This window comes from Schistocerca cancellata, chromosome 3 (assembly GCF_023864275.1).
Source record: "Schistocerca cancellata isolate TAMUIC-IGC-003103 chromosome 3, iqSchCanc2.1, whole genome shotgun sequence".
In the NCBI taxonomy this organism is placed as follows: Eukaryota; Metazoa; Arthropoda; class Insecta; order Orthoptera; family Acrididae; genus Schistocerca; species Schistocerca cancellata.
In genome coordinates this window covers 957,009,757-957,032,023 of record NC_064628.1, presented here as the reverse complement: position 1 = coordinate 957,032,023, position 22,267 = coordinate 957,009,757, and the positions used below count along the sequence as shown (strand labels likewise).

The 22,267-nt window shown below is 41.3% G+C and overlaps 1 protein-coding gene across 3 annotated transcripts in view; it reads right to left on the bottom strand.

Moving 5' to 3' along the window:
* Positions 1–325: 325 nt before the first annotated feature.
* LOC126176021 (activated Cdc42 kinase Ack) overlaps positions 326–22,267 on the bottom strand; it is a 497,712-nt gene continuing 475,770 nt past the window's right edge. For all 3 annotated transcript variants that reach the window (XM_049923148.1, XM_049923146.1, XM_049923147.1), the window contains one exon: positions 326–699. Coding sequence is in view for 2 of the 3 variants with exons in the window: in XM_049923146.1 (XP_049779103.1) it covers positions 591–699 (109 nt within the window). In the remaining variant the exon portion in view is untranslated. The remainder of the gene's footprint in view (positions 700–22,267) is intronic.

The window sequence follows — 22,267 nt, the reverse complement described above, 5'->3', positions numbered from 1 at the left end:
CTTTTCTTGAATACTTACGAGACTCCCCTCATCTATATAATCCATATATTGTCTTCAAAAACATATACATTCTTTGGACAACATCAAGCATCAAAGTGAATTTCCCACACGAAATCTCTACAAATGAGTATGTCCAAGGAATGACAGAATCAGAATGACATTTCATTAGTTCTCATTTACTGGAAATTTTGTTATAATTTCTGATTATATGATGGTGGAAAGCATCTGTCCACTTTGAAATGTGTTTCTCATTCATATGTCTTCAAGTTTGACGGAGGATAAGAAGGATGACTCATTTGAATAAACATGGTGTTAAGAGGAATAATGACACAAAATAAATACTTAATTTATTTCAATCGGAAACACATTCAGTATAAAATACAGAGATATGCTCATATCATTGACGCAGATACTTTTTAAACAAAACAGTTTGGGTATGTTCTACAATTTGCCATAATATGTACAACACATTTGTTTTTGCAGAATGTAACGTGCAATTTACAGCACATATTACAAAATTACACAAACTGCTGAAGTTTGATTTAGTGCCAGCACACAATACTGCACTTTCTATAGGCTCGGCAACAATGTTACACATTTGCATCTCCCACATCAAGGATATAAGAAGCAGCTCGATCAACATCCCATTCGCACTTTGTAAGGGCCATTTCACACTGGTGTCGTGATGCTAAACCAAGTCTGGAATAAAGGAACCAGAAATGTGTGATTAAGATGAAAGACAAACTTATCGACAAAAAATGTAGTAGATCGATACATATATAATACATACATACATAATACGACGACAACCATCTGCTTAACAGTGTGTTGATTTACACTTGGAAAGCAATACAGCAGCAATTCTGCATGGAAATGATTTGACAAGGCATTGGTAGGTTTCTGGAGATATGTAGCACCAGATGTTCAAGCTCAGGTCATGCAATTTCTGTAAATTAGAGGGTGGTGGTTTTTAAGAGCTCAGGTATTTTGTCAGGTTCAAATCAGGCGGATCTGGTGGCTGAGACATCAATGTGAGTTCACTATTGTGTTCCTCAAACTGTTATAGCATAAATTCTTGTCTTGTGAAAAGGACAATTATCCTGCTGAAAGATGCAATCACCATCAGAGAATATATTGAGCATGATGGGATGCAAAGGGTCTTCAACAACGTGCACATATTTTGTGAAGGACATTGGCTTTCCATTGTAGAGTGTAATGTTTTATTTTTCAATAGGTGCTTCCAATTTTGATGCTCAGAACATGGCTTAAACAGTGCCATACTGTAAGTAAAAATATGGCCATTATAAAAAAAACTGAATATACAAGGTCATCATCAAGATATAATATTTGTATAAAGGTCAGATGTTTTTGGCTTGTGCTAAAGCTCTATTTTAAGCACTTGACAATGGTCTGGTGTTAAAAGTGAATTTTGTATTGAAAAACAAAATATAACAGTTTACACCTGAAAGACTATGTCTGTCAAAAGCTTCACTCTGACTGTGTGGCCCAAGCATTGGAAGTTATTAAAAAATGTTCACATAGCTGTCAATGTGCCCTCGGTTACCACCATAGGTCCCACAGAAGCCCAGACGAATGTCTCCCACAGAATAATACTGCCCCAACCAGTACTACACATCTTTCAAGCAGCTGGCAGTTCACCCGGATGACACTGCATCACAACACAATCGTGAACTTAGTGGGCAATCGACTGACCTATACATTCTGTGGCTAAGCGCACACATCTGACACCTCATCATCTACTTGTGATTTGACCATCTGGCAAATGTTTTCCACAGATATTCACGACAATAGCACACAAACATCTTACCAGATCTGCTGTTTCTCAGATGCTCATTCCCAGGTAGGGGCCCATAAAAATCTTACATCAGTAGATATCCCCATTTGTGACCCATATTGTCATTAGAATGATTCTCCAAGCACCAAGGCCATCCACATATTTTTGAGCTTGATCCCACTTTGAAAGCAGTAACACATTTAGAAGGAGATGGAAATTAATCTGTTGTGACTGTAGCAGTTGTCACTGCATGAACATTACCCACTGAGGTAAGCGTGAGCTTTTATTTGCTGTTGCACCTCAAGCATTCCTTTATCCCCCCCTCCCCCCATGCACACTCTATGCAAGAGCTGCTGATAGTTAATTCAACTGTGCAGAGTTTTCTGTATTTCTACACATGTAACTGTACTCTGCACGGCAGAGGGTACATTCCATTGTAAAATATGTTAGTCTTCTTCCCCTTGCAGTTGTATAAGGAATGAAATAAGACTGACTGCTCAAATGCTGTCGCAATTCTAATTTCACCTTTACAGCCCCTACATGACTAATACGAGGGTTGGAACTTAAATAGTGGCAACTATTTATTCGCAACCGATACAATAACAGAGTTACATGTTTGCACCTGTTACTGTCCTTCAAAGTAGTCACCAGCGTTGGCTAGAACCTGTTGCCAGTGATGTGGAAGGCACAGTATACCGTTAGCAGAGCCTGTTCTATTGATGGTGCAAATGGAGTGGTCTGCTGCCTGTCGAATCTCTGGAACCGTTCTGAAGCGAATGCCACGAAGTGGTTCCTTCATCTTCGGAATCAAATCAAAGGACTTAAGTCCGGGGAGTATGGTGGATGGTACAGTACCTCCCAGTCCCATCAACCAAACAGAGCAGCCACAGCTTGTGCTGTATGCACCCATGCATTGTCGTGCAAAATGATGGGTGGGTTGTGCAGAACATGTCGCCACTTCTTTTGCAAAGCTGGTTGCAGGTGATGCTTCAGAAATAAACAGTAATACTGGGCACTGATGGACTGCCATGGAGGAACGTAATGCATTAAGATAACACCATCACAGTCTTACACGAGAATCATCATAACTTTCACGATGCTGGGGCTCTGACGCACTTTCCACTATGGCGGCGACCCATAATGACATCATTCATTGGATTGGCGTTTCAGTTTCGGCTCGTACAATGTGGCCCATGTCTCATCCAGTGTTACGATACGGCATAAGAAATCCTCTCCTTTGCACTCTTAGCACTACAAGTGTGTCCGAGCAGCATCGTAACGCATCCATTTCTGCATTTACGTAAAGTCATGCGGAACCCATCGTGATGCAATTTTTTGCATGCCGAGGTGTTCCTTCAGGATGCGAAGCACAGTCGTATGTGCTAACCCGGTTTCGTGGGTGAGCTCACGAATCATATGGCATCATTCACTGTCCACTAATGTGGCAAAAACATGCACTACTTCTTCAGAGACGTTAGGACGACCTGCCCAATGCACATCTGCCACAGTTTGCCGACCTTTGTTGAAGACTTTTACCCAACATGCCACTGTTCTGGACGGTAATACCAATCCTCCACATGCCTCTTGAAGACCTTGATGACACTGTCATGCTGTATGACCTCTGACACATTCAATTTTGATTCACCTCCGTTGTTCCTGTTTCGAAAACAAAGTGACACCATTATGTTGGACCGCTCGCTCACAAGTGACTGTGTTTCCCTCAATAGTGCGCACACTGGTGATGTGGGACGGGCGAGTCCACTTGCTCGGAGGTAAGGTGGGTATGTCAACAATGTGTCCTATCAGCGACAATATACATAAATGACTTAGTTGACAACATCGGTAGCTCCGTGAGGCTATTTGCAGATGACACGGTTGTCTACAAGAAAGTAGCAACATCAGAAGACTCGTACGTACTCCAGGAAGACCTGCAGAGGATTAATGCATGGTGCGACAGCTGGCAGCTTTCCCTAAACGTAGATAAATGTAATATAATGCGCATACATAGGGGCAGAAATCCATTCCAGTACGATTATGCCATAGGTGGTAAATCATTGGAAGCGGTAACGACCGTAAAATACTTAGGAGTTACTATCCGGAGCGATCTGAAGTGGAATGATCACATAAAACAAATAGTGGGAAAAGCAGGCGCCAGGTTGAGATTCATAGGAAGAATTCTAAGAAAATGTGACTCATTGATGAAAGAAGTAGCTTACAAAACGCTTGTTCGTCCGATTCTTGAGTATTGCTCATCAGTATGGGACCCTTACCAGGTTGGATTAATAGAAGAGATAGACATGATCCAGCGAAAAGCAGCGCGATTCGTCATGGGGACATTTAGTCAGCGCGAGAGCGTTACGGAGATGCTGAACAAGCTCCAGTGGCGGACACTTCAAGAAAGGCGTTACGCAATACGGAGAGGTTTATTATCGAAATTACGAGAGAGCACATTCCGGGAAGAGATGGGCAACATATTACTACCGCCCACATATATCTCGCGTAATGATCACAACGAAAAGATCCGAGAAATTAGAGCAAATACGGAGACTTACAAGCAGTCGTTCTTCCCACGCACAATTCGTGAATGGAACAGGGAAGGGGGGATCAGATAGTGGTACAATAAGTACCCTCCGCCACACACCGTAAGGTGGCTCGCGGAGTATAGATGTAGATGTAGATGTAGTAGATTCCATTGCATAGTGTCTCCACAGTAGTGTTGCCACTATCTAAGTTTCAACATATCTATGTAGGTTGTTATGGTATGTTCTTAGATTTTTAACTTCATGCTGGCACTCTACTTTCTTGGTGCAGTTTGCATCTATCTTTTAACATCTGCCAGTTTGGCTTTCTTGAAATTTTCTCTCCTGTGGTTTAAAGAAACGTGTGAATACATGTACAGCTTTTCTTTGCTTATGTTCAATATCTTCTCTTGGTCCTGCTTTGTATGGGTCCCACACAAACTAACAATATTCACAGATGGGTCAAGCGAGTGTTTAAGTCAAGTTGGACAAGGTTGCCCATATATTACTACCCCATGCGGCATCATACGGCTACATCAAGAGCTCTGCAAGATGATCACAGAAGGGTCACTGGAGCTGCTCTGTCTGATCAGACTGTAATGAACAGGTAACAAGGACCTTACAACCAAGATGTCTCGAATTACTCCTAATGCCATAGCTTATGTGCAGGTGTCAGCAGGGATGTTGTGCAAAGTCTATACATTGTAGTAATGGGGTAGCTGTGAGTCCTGAACTAAACAGCATTGTGTGTATGTGATACATGCCTGACATGTCTGTGGTTGTCCTGTTCTACCACAGGCTCTCCAAGAACTTCCATGGGCTTTCACTAAGTAGTACTTTGCCACCTAGTGAACCTACATAATATCCTTGTCCATCCCTACTCCAACCCCTGCTCCCAACCGCTTGCCTCATAGTTCATATCCCTGCAATACATCTAGATGCACAACCTGTCCCATACATCCACCCACGACCAACTACTCTAATCCAGTCAAATGCACCTCCTACCTCATCAAAGACAGTACTAACTGTCAAAGCAGCCTTGTTATCTACAAACTAAGCTGCAACCACAGTTGGCTTTCTAAGCGTGCATGAGTGGCCACCTCTAAACTGTGACCAATAGGCACCTGGAGCACCCAGTTACTGAACTTGCTGCTCAACATGATGTGCTTTACTTTAGTGACTGCTGTGGCATGTGGATTCTTCCTGGCAATGCCAGCTTTTCTGAATTCTACAGGTGGTAATTCTCCCTGCAAGATATCCTTTGTTCCCATAACCCCCTGTTCTCAACTTTTCTAGATTCCATCATCCACACACACACCCCTGCTCCCATCCCAGAACTAATTCTATCCCTTTCCGCTTCTTGATTTCTCTCCTCTCCTCCTCCCTTCTCCACAGCAGACAGTGGCCACGTGTGTGTCAGCTGTGGTTGTATGAATGTGCATGTATTTTCTATTAAAGGACAACTTCTTCCGAAAGCTTAATATGTTAAACAATCTTTTTCATCATGTCTGTCTCTGACATGAACCATTTTTCAATTGACACAATGTTCCTACAGGGGGGAAATGAACACTTTCAGCATACACTATACAAAATGGCATGATTATGTTAACCTGCTTAATGAGAGGTATCACCCTACCAAGATCAAATTGTTTCTGATCTCAAGATGAACTGGGGATATAAAGGAGAGCATACAGGCCAAAACTGAATAGGTTGATGACATTCAAATTTACTGTATCAATGACACTCAAACAGAAGGTGACAGGCAATATTTTATTACCTCATATACGATTTATCTTACTCTGTACCCTGCATCAACGAACCAAGTAGATGTGCCGATGGGGTAACTGGTGCAGTAGCACCTTGAATTGCTTAAAGCTATGCCATGTACCATATTTACTCGAATCTAAGCCGCACTCGAATCTAAGCCGCACCTGAAAAATGAGACTCGAAATCAAGGAAAAAAAAATTTCCCGAATCTAAGCCGCACCTGAAATTTGAGACTCGAAATTCAAGGGGAGAGAAAAGTTTTAGGCCGCACCTCCAAATCGAAACAAAGTTGGTCCATTGTAATATGAGACACAATTTAGGTCGAATGAATGACGATACAGCTACAGTAGTTTGGTTCGAGTCATAAGCTTAGCAGTTAAGCTTTACCAGGTAGCCATTGCTATGCGTCAGGCGGTTTGTCCGTATTTATGCGAGTGCCCTTCCTTTTTCACGTGCTTCGTCAGGTTTGAATCAATTGCTTATTTTTCTTTGATCTGATAACTGCCATTCTCTTTGTTATAGGTGTTCACGTCACTATAAGCTGAAACTGCGTTACTGTACTGTGTCATGCATTGTTTGTCGCTTTCTGATATTGAGTGTTTACAGCCTGTTGCCGCTCGTGGCATGGCTTGCTTTTGTGCACGCTACTGCCGCTTACAATAACAAAAATGAGAGGAATTGTCTCATTAGTGAAACAATGGCAAGAGACTGCTATTTGTTGTTACTTACACTGCTGCTTTCTTTGATAATGATCAACAAGAACCAAATAATAGACTGTGTGTGATAGAAGATGTTCTGAATGAGAGTTTAGCTAAAATTTTTCTCTGTTTGAAAATCTTCGCAGATGCCTCTTTTGTACGTTACATTCTGCACAGAATTAGAGTCATCTTAGATTTAAAAATCTAGTCAATTGCTGAGCTTCATTTCTGACTGTATCACTATTAGGCATAAGAATAATATGAATATAAACATGACATGATATGTATATTCTTCCGCGTTTGCTGTTGTCTCACTTGTCAAGAGAATACTGCATGTGATTCACAATTCATTCAAATTCCCATTAGCAACCATCTCTTCTCACAGGTAGGAAAAAATTCAGAACGAAGAGTTGGCCATATTGACAAACATCCCAAACAGTCCTGCCAGTCGAATTTTCGTAGTACATTGAAATGCTGCTACATTCGAAGAAGAACAGTATGGAATTTGTATTTACTTCGTTGGATAATGTATGAAAATGCAGTGGGCGAAACTCAGGGCGGAGAAAAAAGCTCGTCTTCCACCTTTTGTTAAATTTATTTACTGGTGCAGAGGTTTTGGTGCCAGTATTTATCTTTGTGCCTGAAAAGCATGCCTGTGTAGCGCTACATATATTCGCAGCTGAAGTTAGTCCTGGCAGCACCTCCCAACATTTTTCAGAACTTCCGCTTACTTTGCACTCGATTCTAAGCCGCAGGCGGTTTTTTGGATTACAAAAACTGGAAAAAAAGTGCGGCTCAGATTCGAGTAAATACGGTGAGTGCCGAAAAACACGTTTTCAGTGTAAAGGGGTATTAAAAACTGCTAACAATTTAACCAGTGCACACCACATCATCTGGCTTAAATTTCATTCATCTCCGTGCAATCACTAACCTTCTGTAAACCCACCTACCAGTAACCTCCTGTAAACCCATCTACCAGCTGGCAAGAAATATCAACAGTCTTCACTAGAATGACAAAGTAATGAGAAGGTAGAGGCAAAACCAGCTAAAACCAAAAGAATATTCATTACATGTTCAGTGCCTCAGAAGGCTGTACAAATTGGCTAAAAGACACTGCCAGTAGATGGTGGGATGTCCTGTGAAGGATCCAAATTTGAACTCATACAAATATTTGTGATACATTGCAAATTTTCACTCACAGCACATACTCCATTGCAGAGTGAAAGCTTCTATTTATAAATAATCCCTCTAGGCTGGGGCTAAACATATCTGCCGCCACCGCATCCCCCCACCCCCTCTCACTTTACGTACTGTGACGTGCCCACCTCTTTTGCAGTTCTCGTCTAATGATTATCTCAAAAAATTTCCCAGTTGCACAATGTGAAAGTTAAAATGCAATAAATGTACACATTTACTAGTTAATCCAGTCACAATGACATGTTAATCCAAAAGTTATTTCACAAATGCACTTGCAACATACAGCAACGAAAAGAAATTGAAGTTTTACACAATGAAGTGTTCTGAGTTCAATGGCTATAGACTGCTTGACAGTACCTAATGTGTCTGCAAATTGCTGTGATTCACAGCTTAGCATACTTCAGATTTCAGGAGGGAAAAAGAAAAAAGAAAGAGCACCATCCTACTACTGCCAACTTCACACACAACAGAATTTTCATTTTACTTTGCATGTGATAGTCATACACATATGAGAAACAATGAGTGAACAGTATTCATGACAGAAGATAGGTCTCCTGACCAGTTTACATATACATCTACATCCATACTCCGCTAGCCACCTGACTGTGTGTGGCAGAGGGTACCTTGAGTACCTCTATCGGTTCTCCCCAGTCACTAATAAACAACTGAGTCACAGCTCCCTGATCACCAAATCATCCAATTTATTTCAAATGCGAAAGACAGAAGAATGATAGGCGAGGGTATTCAGTCATTTAGTTTATATCATGTACCATGGAGGAGAGAGAGGCATAGTTTGGTAAATTGTATGGCAGGAAAAACTGATGAGAGCCAAAACTCAAATTCCAAACCATGATTTCTTGCACATTTATTTATTTCAAGCAGGGTTTCATCACAAGATAGGATACAACTTGCAATTTTAATTAAGAGTCTACTGAACACAAAGTGAATTAAAAATTGGAAATATATGCAAACCTGCATTATGGATGGGCTAAACTGTAACTAAAACTGCTTGAAACACCAAACAGCACTTGCTGTTGATGCCTTATTACTGAATTAGACCTTATTACAAGCTATGATGTTTCATCTGTGGATCCTATATTCATACTAATCTCTCTCTCTCTCTCTCTCTCTCTTTACTGTGACCATGATGTATATATTCCTTTTCACTTTTGCTCTGCTTGTTCTCCAAACTACTCTCTCACTTCATCTTAAGTAACATTTTTGAATCTTCCATTGAGGTATTAAAGTGGTATTATTCGATTTTGTGAACAATACAAAGTTTCAAACTGTGTAACATCTGGTAGTTCAATGACTGTGTCATAGGGTCAAATCCTGGAGTGACTACAAATTTTTATCTCTGGTTTTTAACCTAGCAGTAACCTTTGAAGTCTGTCTCCATAGCTGAGTGGTCAGTGTAAATGGCTGCCATGTAGAGGACCCTTCAATTCCTGGTACTGTCAAAGATTTTTTCTTGGTGGGTGGACTGGTATGCCACAAGGGAAGTTTGTTTATATAATTTATAAATATTTGTGCTAGTTGGCTCAACACTTGGTGAATTACAGTCCTCATATTGTTTTTATCTTTCTGTTTGTGAAGGCCTCTCTCAGGAACTACTCCAGTTCTTCTGACACATTCAGCAGACTGGTGCAACAGCCCCACTGATAAATGAGCAACATTGGAAGTGCAATGCCCTTCAGAATGTCTCTAATTGTTAGTATGTTGCAGTCGTGCAGTCTGCTCACACCTTCAGTGTGCTGGCAAGTGGTATGTGATGCTAAAATCATTTAATTTATATGAAGGTGATGGCATTCAGTTACTTGTAGTCATTTTCCAATTTTTAATCATAAACATACACAGTGCCCCCACAAACAAAATTACTGGTATGACAGACAAGTCGTCTGGCCTCCGATACTTAGTGCTCCCCTTGCGAAGCTGGGGTAGATCACTAGTGTCTTATAAAAAATGAGTGTGTGCGACGTCTCCTAAACTATTGGATCAATTTCAACCAAACTTGCTAAATAATATGACTTGCTATCCGGGTGGGGAGGGGACTGGGGGTGGGGTTAAAATTGACTGCTTCTTGAAGGGATGGGGTGTGGATGGCAAAGAAGTTTAACACAGCACATGGAAATTTGCAGACTATATTTATCCAGTATTTGAGAATGACGGCACTTACTGTCCTGCAACCAGCTTCATACAAAATTTCAAACCTTTACAAAATTTTTTTGGCCAACACCCTTCACAAAATAATGAATGGAAAAAGTTACAAATAACTGCATTTAACTGTTCAAGGAATAAAGGGCTGCAACAGGCAAGATATTTTAATTTATTACTTCATTACTATTAACTCTATGGGAATAAGATTCCCCACTGTCACTAAGGGGCATGTGGGGGAGGGGGGGATGGACGAGAAGGGGTAGCGTTATTTGGTATTTATTTTCTGCATTTAGTTAACGCTGAATACTTTTAAATGTATGATGTACACTTTGTCTTTTATTTGTGCCATTTGGTGAGAATGAGCACCGCAGGAAGCCAATAATTTTGTCAATGCAGTTTGCTGGCAAAGATCACACCATATAGTTGAATACCATATACAAATCTAACATCCACTCTGGTATTGTATGCTGTAAAACAGCAGAGCATCAGACATATAGGAGGATGTTAAAAATATGGAAAAACCACAAGATATGCGTGCTTGAACATACACGCAGATGCTTGCCAAGGTCAAAGGTTGTACTGTTGTATCTGACCACAAACAGTATCTGGACAATGACCTCAACATCCTATAAGTGTCAATCATGGTCACAACAGTGCTCTGTGTAACTGTGAGTACACTATGTTGGAGCTAAGTTAATTCAAACTTGGGCAAACTGGTGCCCATATAGTGGGTATTTCCACAACTAAGGTATCTGACATGTTCGGCGTTTCACGAGTGACTGTATCAAAGAAGTATATCGCATACAGAAAAAGCAGAAAAACATTGTACACTAAGTCACAGTGTGATAAAGTGTGTGCTGAGTAACTGTGACAGACTTTTCATTGAAGAGGATTGTGACTAAAAATAAGAGGATGAAAACAGAAAAACCAACTGCTGAAATGAATGTCACACTCATGAACCCTTCTGTGTGTGTGTGTGTGTGTGTGTGTGTGTGTGTGGGAGGGGGGGGGGCACCTGAGACTCCAGAAAAAGGAAACTGGCTGGAAGGTGCCAAGATTCTGAAACCACTCATCAGTGACGCAAATGCCTGTAGCAAGAAAAATTTGATGCCAAAGCCATAAAGTGTGGACTATGGAGTACTGAAAGAATGTCATTTGGTCAGATGAGACTTGTTTCACACTGTTCCCGACTTCTGGCTATGTATATGTTCCAAAAGTGAAACATGGTGGGAGCTTGGTGGTGATTAGGGCAGCCATATTGTGGTATATGGTATATATACGGCAAATGGCCAGCTCATGTCAAACAGGCACCGCAGATGGGTCGACTGGGTGGCTCACAGCTCCCATCACTCCAACTCTGATGAATTGAAGTATCCTGATACTGTGAAAAGGATACCATTGATATATAGTGGTTTGCCTGCAAGGTCACTTTCTACTAAGGATTATATGACCATTTTGGCTGATCAGGTCCATCCCATGGATGGTACAATGTTTATTCCACAAGAGTAATGATGTTTTCCAAGATGACAGGACCCCTGTACACAACTTGCATCATTCTGGATTGGTTTTGTGAGCATGAGAATGAATTATTTTGTCTTCCAAGACCACCACAGTCACCAGATCTCAATAAAATTATCCTTTGCTGCCTATGTTAGAGAGAAGGGTGCCTGATCCACCTCCATCATCATTAACTGAAATTGTCATTATTTTACAGTAAGTGTGGTACAAGGTTCCCTTACACAACCTGTTTTTTTATCTATTTCAAGATGACAGGAAATTGTTTCAAATGCCAATGGTTTTCCTAATAGGCATGGTACTGCGCTGTTTTTTTGAGCATTTACATATATTTGTCCACCCCCTGTAAATCTGTGCAATGTACAGGGTGACTCAAAACGGACTTTGTAACTTTGAATAGATATATAAGTTTATTGAAATGACTTACAGAATTGGTAAATGTGTTATTTTGTAGCGAACAACCTCAAATTTCACAAAAAAGTGTCAAGTGGAATTTTGGTTTGATGCAACAACCATTTGTGATACAGCAAAAATTTCATCTGTAATCAATTTCTTCCCACACTCATTGCAGCAAATTGGGCATAACTTGTGCAACGGCAGCAGACATCTTTCAGGTCGGCCAAATTGCTTGGTAGGGGAGGAACATACATGTGGTCTTTAATGAAATCCCAGAGAAAGAAATCCAGTAGTGTCAAGTCTGTGGAGCAAGGTGGCCATGTGATTGGCCCTTAACAGCCAATACACTGAACTGGGAAGTGATTATCGAGGAAACCTTGAACTTCTGTGAGGAAATAAAGTAGTACACCATCTTGCTGGTAGTAATCCATCCCATATCCAGATCTACAATGCAAGTGACAATTTTCTCTGTGAAGCAGAAAGGGTCATACACTTTCAATTTACTAAGGGCACAAAACACATTAACTTTGGAGTTGTCCCAAACATATTCCAGGATTACATATGGATTTTCACTGCCCTGTATTCTGCAGCTGTGGGTGTTTACCACACTACTGACATGAAATGTTGACTCATCACTGAAGATCACTCTGTTCAGAAATGTCTTGACGTCCTCTATCCGATGCAACATTTATGCACAGAATTTCCTATGAGTCAACCTTATCTGCATCACTAATGCACTGTTCCATTGTAAATCTGTATGATTTCCAGTGTAAATGACAACACAGTACTCTCCAAACATCCCAAGTTGAATGCTAGCCTCATGAGATGCACATTTGGTTGAGTTTTGTGGACTGCGGGCAAAGCTCTCCCTAACCTGTTTGACATAATCATCAACATGCGTTACTGTGTCGCAGTGAACAATCCGTCTGAATAAAGTTCAAGTGAGTCTGCTAAGAGTTAACTGTAAGCCTACTTGGAGGTTATTTAATGTATTCTGTGTGAAATTTACACTGAACATTTGTTGCAGAATTCACTTGACGTAAAAAAAGAAAACACAGCAAGATGCTAAAACCAATTTAACTGTGCACTATGTTCATAATCCTGGTGGTGTAATGGGGTGCTGTTGCATGACATGAATCAAACTTGAGATTATTTGCTACAAAATGACACATCTACTGATTCTGTAAGTCAGAGAAAAGGGGATAGGGGCTGGGGGGTAGAAGTGGATGATGAGATGGGAAGGCAGAGGGGAAGGAGGAGGACATTTTCTCATTTCTCAGCTGGTACATATGTAAATTGAAGTCCCACTGCGTTTTCTTTTTGTATTTTTGGTCTTATCTCAGGAACTACTGCAGGGATTTAGATATGGTTCTCACAAATATATTGAAAATATATTCAAAATAAAAGTTTGGGTATATAATATATTAAGTATTTTGTGCAAATTGGTAGAATTATGATCAACTGAAGTACCCCAATACTGTGAAAATAATGCCATTGACATCTAGCAGTGAATGACAGAACTCCTCACAATTATGTCTGATTCATGAGGAACATTTTTGCACACAATAGACAGGTGTAAGGCTACCCAACTTCAACACCGGGCTAGCATGAGCTACCACCAACTTCCTAAATTATGCCCAATGCAGGACATATCAGGTATTGTGGCCTTAGCTCACAACGAACTCCACAGCGACTCGGCAGATTGGGTTGTACTGGCACTGCAATCAATCAGCCAGCAAATGGTTGCAGCTCCAGACAAGCTGGCACTACAGTTGAGCTTGAAGCTCCATTACTGCCATGAGATATTATTCCAAACATCAATTAAATACAGAACAGAACACTCACATCTGCTGAGAACATTCTTCACATGTGCTGTTTAAATTGTTAAGTAATATGATAATGATGATACTCACTCACTTAACTGATGTTGCTCTCTGAATTTTAATCCTAGCTCCCTGTAGTGGCCCATAAACAAAATTACTGTTACATCAGATAAGTAATCCCCCCCCCCCCTCCCCCCCCCCCCCTCTCTCTCTCTCTCTCTCTGTCTGTCTGTCTGTCTGTGTGTGTGAGTACATGAAGTCTGGTAACACTTTCAATTATTTATTGCACAAGAACTAAAAATTGTACAGTTGTCATACATATTGGCTTTTGAAGAGAAACTCTGGCCGTTTTTTGTACAAACATTCAATATGCAAACCATGAGTGACCCAGCAGACTCAATACGGTAATCGAATACTTCCATACCCGTCCCAGCTACGCACTGTTGACTGTGGCAGTCGCTTCCTATATTCTCTCCCAAAGCTCTGTTGCATCACGTGGTAGAGGCGGTACAAACACTAGATCTTTAATGTGTCCCCACAGAAAAAAGTTACATGGAGTGAGATCTTGTGATCGGGGAGGCCATTTCATGAAACAGCTGTCCCCTTCTGTAGCACTGCTGATCCATCAATGCGGCAGCTCTGTGTTCAAGTACCCACGCTTCTCTTTGCAGGGCACAAGCAACCCGTCTTAACAAATTTGCTTTGCCAGTGGCAAAAGACCTTCCTTATTGGTGGTTCTAAACATCCATTGAACAGCTGCAGCACATTGTATTTGTCGAACTCCAACACACAGAAATCCTGTCCCGCACCTGAACCTGAATAGTTTTCGACCAGCACTGACTATCGATAAATTACCAATTGGGTCTCACTACACACGAAAGTATCACTGTGACAATAAGAATGATATTTTATAAGTCAGGAGTCACTAATACATACTGAACGAAACTCATGTTAGGATGTACCTTAAATCATCATCATTGTCATCTTTTACTGGAGCTAGTAAAATCCCCATCACTATGAATTCATTGTTTACCAGACATTGATAAAATTTTATGTAAAAGATTCGCATTCTATAGATAGCATCACTATGCATACACCATTAGTGCTATAATGGCCAAGTTTGTATGTGATTTTTACTTTTACTCTACCAATGCCCCTCAGCCTACTGTCTTTCATTCAAAGCACATTCCACTGGTGTGTCACCAAGGGTACATTCTTTTTTTCCTTTTTTCAGATGGACTTTATAGGTAGAACCAACAAGTCCGCATGAAGCCAATCACTATATTGTTATGGTCATCAACAGAGAGCAGCTAAGGCACAGTGGGGAGATCTACAAATCATTTCAATAGGGATGGATGAAAAACATAAAAGTCCAAAAAATGTGCAGATGCACTTGAGAAAGATAACGTGTACTGCAGCCAGGAGACACACTGGATTGAGGCAAATTCCAAAACAAACCCCTTGCTCATGAGACACTTATGAGGAGTAGGAAGATAACCTACAATTTGCATTGTATCTTTTCAGCTTCTCACAAACTTACGTGAGAAATCTGTACTGTTATGGAAGGAAAAAGACATCATCCAGTCACCTGCAGATGAATGATAAGTACAAACATCATTCACCTTCACAAATGCATCATCAGTGCTGATTGTATATGAGTCAGTTTCTGGGCAGATAGATGTGGGAGATGGAAAAGAGGGGAAGGGGATTCTGGCAACACGGAGAGGACAGTAATAGATAGGGAAGTATTAGCCCAGCCTTCCACCAGCACCCTATGCTATGCCCATTTTGCTGTACTCATTCTCTCTTCTCTTCTCATTTAGCCCCCCCCCATTCTCCTGTGAACCAACATCATAGTATCCCACTCTCACTCTCAAGTCGGCTGCATGTTAGTGGGTGTCTCCCATCTGATGGTAGTCACAGATACGGGACTGTTATAGCTTGGCGCACAGCAACTTTCATGAATATCTGTGGAAAGTGGTTGAAGGACAGTGAAATCATGTGCAAGCAAAAAGGTGTTGGACAGCTGTGCTTCATCAAATAATGTGGATATTATAGGCTTGCCTGCTCTGTAAAGCAAAATGGGGCAATCTGTGGCACTCTTGACAGCAGAATGCTGCACTGGTGCAGGCACTAGTGTTTAGGAGGAAAATGTTCAACACGGGGCTCCGCAGTAGACGACTCTTACCCATTATCACGTTGACTTGACAACATCATGAATTACAATTACTGTGGGAATATCTAGACTGGGCCATGAATCAATAGAAATGTGCTGCCCGATCAGACAAACCATGTTACAGCAGGTCATGGTTGTGTTTGAATACACTTTCATCCAGGCGAAAGACAGCTCGTAACTTACATTGCTCAGTGGACACATGCCAGAGATGGCAGTATTAAATTATGAACAACATTCCCCTGGCTTCCATGGGATATGTAACAGTAATGAACGGTACTATGACAGCTGTGAACTATACGGACATTATTGCGGCCCACCTGCATCCTATCACACTCAATGTCTTCCCCAATGACAATGCCATCAGCAGGATAGCTGTCCAGTCACAACATGAGAATAATCTTACAGTCATTTGAGGAGCACAATAATGAACTCACATTGATGTCTGAGCAACCAAATTTTCCTTATCTGAACCCAATGGAGCAGAACACACTTGGAAACCTTTTGCCCACCAGTTATGAGCCCAGAAACCATTGTCCCTTAACTTATGGGAATTGTGTGATATGTGCACAAGCACCTGGGGTCGCGTAGCTCCAGAAATCTATCAAACCCCTATCGATTCCATGCCAGGCACAACTGCTGCTGTACTGTGGATCATCATGCTATTAAGCAGCTGGTCACAATGTTTTGGCTCATCAGTATCCCTCATTTCTGGGCACGATGACTGATGAGGGACATCCTATCCAAGATCACTGCCAGCCCTCCTGAGGTGGTATTCTATTGCCCAGCCAACACACACATTTCACTCCATTCCCATACCACTCCTACTCCCAACCCCTTGCCACACAGATAACAATCCCTTCTGAAGCCCAAGGCGCACGACCTGTCCTATCTACCCATCCAGCACTTCCTATCCTACACCATCAGAGATGGTTCCACCTGTAAAAGCAGCCATGTCATACACCAGCTCTGCTCCAAACACTGCACAGTTTTTTATATCGGTATGACTACCAACTAGCTGTATACTAGGATTAATGGTCACCACCGAACTGTTGCCAAGAACAAAGTTGACAATTTCAATGCCTGCTTCACAGCTCAGACCATCTGAATCTTTCCCTCCACCAGGAGCTTCTCTGAACAACTCAGATGGAAGTTATGCTTGCAACACAGCCTTTGCTCCTTAACTGTCCCAGCCTCAATCTCCGGTAATTCACTGCTCCTGCACCCTCCAGCCAACAGTTTCTCCTTCGTATTCATGTCCTCATACCACCTTCACTGTGCATGCTCCCAACAACCCTACATCACACACCCAGCCCATGTACATGCCATCTCTCCCTTTCACAATCCTAGCCAGGAAACATGCTGCCTCCCTTCAAGCCACTACTCACTCTCCCTGCCTCCTGCTTCTTGCTTCCTCTACCTGCCCCACAGTCCGTTCCACCTGCTGGAACGCAGCACTGGCACTGTCTGTTCAGCTGGCAGCTTGTGGGGGCATAGGGGTGTGTATGCAAAGAACAATCAAAAATGGTGATCGGATGCTTTTATAGCTAACTTGGGTCAGGATCTGTAGTTGTAGAGCACTTCAGACAGAACTTGCAGAATGTCATTCGCAATTTTCCTGATCATGCCATTGTAATAGGGGGGTGAATTAACTTACCAGGTAGAGATTGGGAGTGTTATGCCACCAAACTGGTGCCAGAGACAGGGATTCATGTGGCATTGTTCTGGATGTCTTGTCCAAAAACTACCTTGAGCAGATTGTTAGAGAATGAACTCGAGAGGGTAATGAATAATGTCTTAGACCTCCAGCTAACAAACAGACCTGAACTTATCAAATCAGCTAATGTAGAGGAAGGTATCAGTAATCATAAGGCTGTGACAGCATCTATTATGACGAATCCTACAAGGAATGTTAAGAAATGTAGGAAGATATATTTGCTCAGCAAGAGTTACAGGATACAAATTTCAAAATACCTCAGCAGTCAGCATCAAATATTCGTAGATGAGGATGAAGATGTGGAGAAAAAATTTAAAGGCACTGTTCAATATGCCCTACACAAGTATGTTCCGAGTAAGGTTTTGAGGGATTGGAAAGATCAACTATGGTTTAATAGCCATGTTAGAAAAGCGCTACGTAAACAATGAGCACTTCATCTCGGATTCAAGAGAAGTAAAAACCTAGGTGATGAGATTTTGGTCATTTGTAAAATCAGTAAGAGGGTCAATATCATGTATTCATTCTCTCAGCAACCACAACTGGCTACAAAACAAAAGATAACAGAGAGATGGCCAAAATAATGAATTCGGTCTTCAGAAGTTGTTTCACCATGGAAGATCATAAGATGCCATCTCCTTTCAATCATCATGCAAATGTTGAAATGGCAGATATCGAGACAGTCAATCGCGGAATTGAAAAGCAGCTACAATTGTTTAATAATGGAAACACATCAGGAACAGATAAGATACCTATAAGATTCTATAAAGATTGCGCAAAAGAACTTGCTCCCCTTCTGGCAGTAATTTATGGTAGATCTTTTGAGCAATAAAAGGTACCAAATGACTGGAAAAAAGCACAGCTCATTCCCATTTTTAAGAAAAGCCGTAAGACAGATCCACACAATTACAGACCTATATCATTGACGCCACTCTGTTGTAGAATTATGGAACATGTTTTATGCTCAAGAATTATGACTGGAAAATGACCATCTCCACTATAAAAATCAAAATCGATTCCACAAACAGAGATCCTGCGAAACTCGGCTCTCTCTGTTCCTCCTCGAGATCCACAGCGCAGCGGACAACAGTGCTCAGGTTGATGCCATGCTTCTCGATTTCAGTAAGGCATTTGACACTGTCCCACATTGCCGTTTAATGACAAAAATATGAGCTTATGGAGTATTGGAGCAGACTTGTGATTGGATTCAAGACTTTCTTGCAGATAGCATTCAACATGTCACTCTTAACAGAACAAAATTGACAGATGTAAAGGTAATACCGGAGTACCGCAGGGAAGTGTGATATGGCCATTGCTTTTTACAATATATATAAATGATTTAGTAGAAAGTGTCGGATGCTCTTTAAGGCTATTCACAGATGATGCAGGAAATACCAAAGTAGCAACGCTAGAAGATAATAATAATTTGTGGAACAACCTGCAGAGAATTGATGACTGATGCAGGTCTGGCAGTTGACCCTGAACGTAAATAAATGTAATGTATTGCGCATACATAAGAAAAGAAGTCCACAACTGTACAGCTGCACTACTGACAAGAAACAGCTGGAGACAGCGTCTGCCGTAAAATATCTAGGCGTATCTATCCACAGTGACCTTAAGTTGAACAACCATATAAAACAGATAGTGGGAGAAGCAGACACCTGACTCAGATACATCGGAAGAATCTTAAGGAAATGTAACTCATCTACGAAAGAAGTGGCTTATAAGGTACTTGTTCGCCCGATTCTTGAGTATTGTTCATCTACTGGGATCTCTACCAGGTAGGACCGAAGGAGCAGAAAGAGAAGATCCAATGAAGAGCGGTGCATTTTGTCATGGGATTGTTTAGCTGGCGAGAGAGCGTTACAGAGATGCTACATAAACTCCACTGGCAAACGTTACAAGAGAGGCATTGTGCAGGGAGAGAGTTAATATTGAAATTTCAGGACAGCACTTTTCAGGAGGAGTCAGAAAACATATTACTTTCTTACTTCCCCCCAAATACATCTCGTGTATTGACCACAAGGAGAAGATTTTAGAAATTAGAGCCAATACACAGGCTTACCGACAATCATTCTCCCCCCACACTATTCGCGTGTGGAACACGCAGGTGTGTGTGTGTGTGTGTGTGTGTGTGTGTGTGTGTGTGTGTGTGTGTGTGTGTGTGTGTGTGTTGGAGGGGGGGGGGGGTTGCATGTGTGTATTTGACTCTACCTCAAAAAAGGATTGCTTCAAAAGCTAGCAGGTTTTATTACTGCTGTATATGCTTATCGGATTTGGTGAGTCATCTTCCTTAATCCAAAAAGTATTTACATTCTATCAGGCAAGAATGTCAGTAAGAAATAAGAAACTTAAGCTATTGCCCAATATGGAGTACATCACATATGCCAACAGCTTATGTGCGCGTTAACATGTCTTCCTAGTGCAGCTGATAATTTGCAGAATTATCACTATACTGATGCGGCAATTGATTCAATCTTATGTATAACATCATTTCATCTCAGTTTAATTTGCTGTCAGGAATGCCTTAAATGAGAGGTGTGTGTCTTATTTTTATCAATGTGTAGTAGATTTCGGTGTCACATATAGGAGGAACATTGATAAAGCTGAGCTGGTAAACAAAACAGTAGTTTTCAAATTCCAGTAGGGAGAGCTGATTGAAAGCTCTGAAACAGTTTCCTATTTAAATATTTTGAAGATATCTTTCAAACTATGGGTTACAAGATGCTTATCCAAACATTGAAGAAGCTCTTAGGACATCTATGATACTTTCAGTGACTAGCATCTTGTCAATGCAATTTCAATGAAACAAAGATGATATAAGGACTACTCATGGTCAAGCAACGGGTGAAAGCTCACTGTGAAATTCATCTGTCTTGTGTTGTGATACCACTGCTAAATTTGACTTCAATGACATAATCAATGAGTTTGCTTCACTCAAAGCAAGCAAACAGAATATAAAATTATAATAAAAATGCAGTTCTTGGAAAGCAATGTGTTCTCAACATTTAATAATAGCCTTTTCTCATTTTATTTCTGATTAATGCATTATTAATCATTTGTGAGAAGCAAATAAAATCAGTTCTTTCTTATATATCACGCTGCCACAAAGAATCTGTAAGTTTGTAGTTCACTTCAATAATCTTGTTTTCAATAATGCTTTATCATTTTATCAAACCTACATTACAAAACACAAAATTATCTAAATCTGTATTGAAAAAAATTGCAGGAAGGTAGTTTTCTGGAAGGCCAGGGAGGGGGGTGGAGGTGGTGGGTGGGCAGATGAATGCATCTTTGGCAGTACTGTCAGGGGAAAGGAGCACCTTGGTACAGTGCTGATAACTAGTGTCACTTAGCAGCAAGTTTTTTTTTTTTTTTTAGCTAGAGTGGTTCATGGTGTGGGTTCCTGTAGTCATGTCCTAGTTCATGAACCACGGGCAACGTATGAGTGGCCAAGTAAGTGGTCCCGACAGTCGGGATACCACTTACCTTGGAATAAGGCTAGGCATCTTGGACATATTCTGAGTCGTGGTCACCTTTGTGCTCATACGGCAAAGACTACCAAATCCACCGGTTAGTCCCTCAGCCGTTAGGGGTAAAACCCAATGGGACTCAGGGCAAGTAAGGCTAGCAACCTGTTTCCCTGGTACTCTAAATATGATGCTGGCAATAATCAGAGCAAAATGCCTCGGACCTTTGGAGGTGACGGAGTCCCACCTCTAACTGACAAACCAGGGACTCCTAAGATACGACTTGGCAAACAAATGGTAATAAGATGGGGAGCTATTAATATCAATGGGGGCTACTCTGGGAAGAAGATAGAGCTGGCAGAGGCTGTAAGTAAGATGGGGCTGGACGTTTTAGCTCTTAGTGACATTCGGGTAAGGGGGTGAGAAAGAAGAGGAAGTGGGAAAATACAAGGTCTACCTGTCCGGAGTCAAAGCAGGAATAGCACAATGGGGTGTAGGGCTTTACATCAGGAAAGAAATGGAACCCAGCGTAGTTGCAATAAGGTACGTAAACGAACGACTGATGTGGATAGATTTGACAGTGTCTAGCAAGAAAATTAGGATTGTGTCAGTATATTCGCATTGAAAAGGGACAGATCAAGATAGGATGGATAGCTTTTATGAGGCACTCAGTGATGTAGTTGTTAGAGTAAAGGACAAGGACAGTGTTCTGCTCATGGGTGATTTTAACGCCAGGATTGGAAATTGAACAGAAGGGTATGAAAAGGTTATGGGTAAATTTGGAGAGGATATGGAGGCCAACAGGAACGGGAAACAACTCTTGGATTTCTGTGCCAGTATGGGCTTAGTAATCACAAACTCCTTTTTAAAACATAAGAACATTCACCGGTATACTTGGGAAGGCAGGGGAACCAGTTCTGTCATTGACTATATAATAACAGATCAGGAATTCAGGAAGGCTGTGAGGGACACACGTGTATTCAGGGGATTCTTTGATGACACTGATCATTATTTAATCTGCAGTGAAATTGGGATTGTGAGGC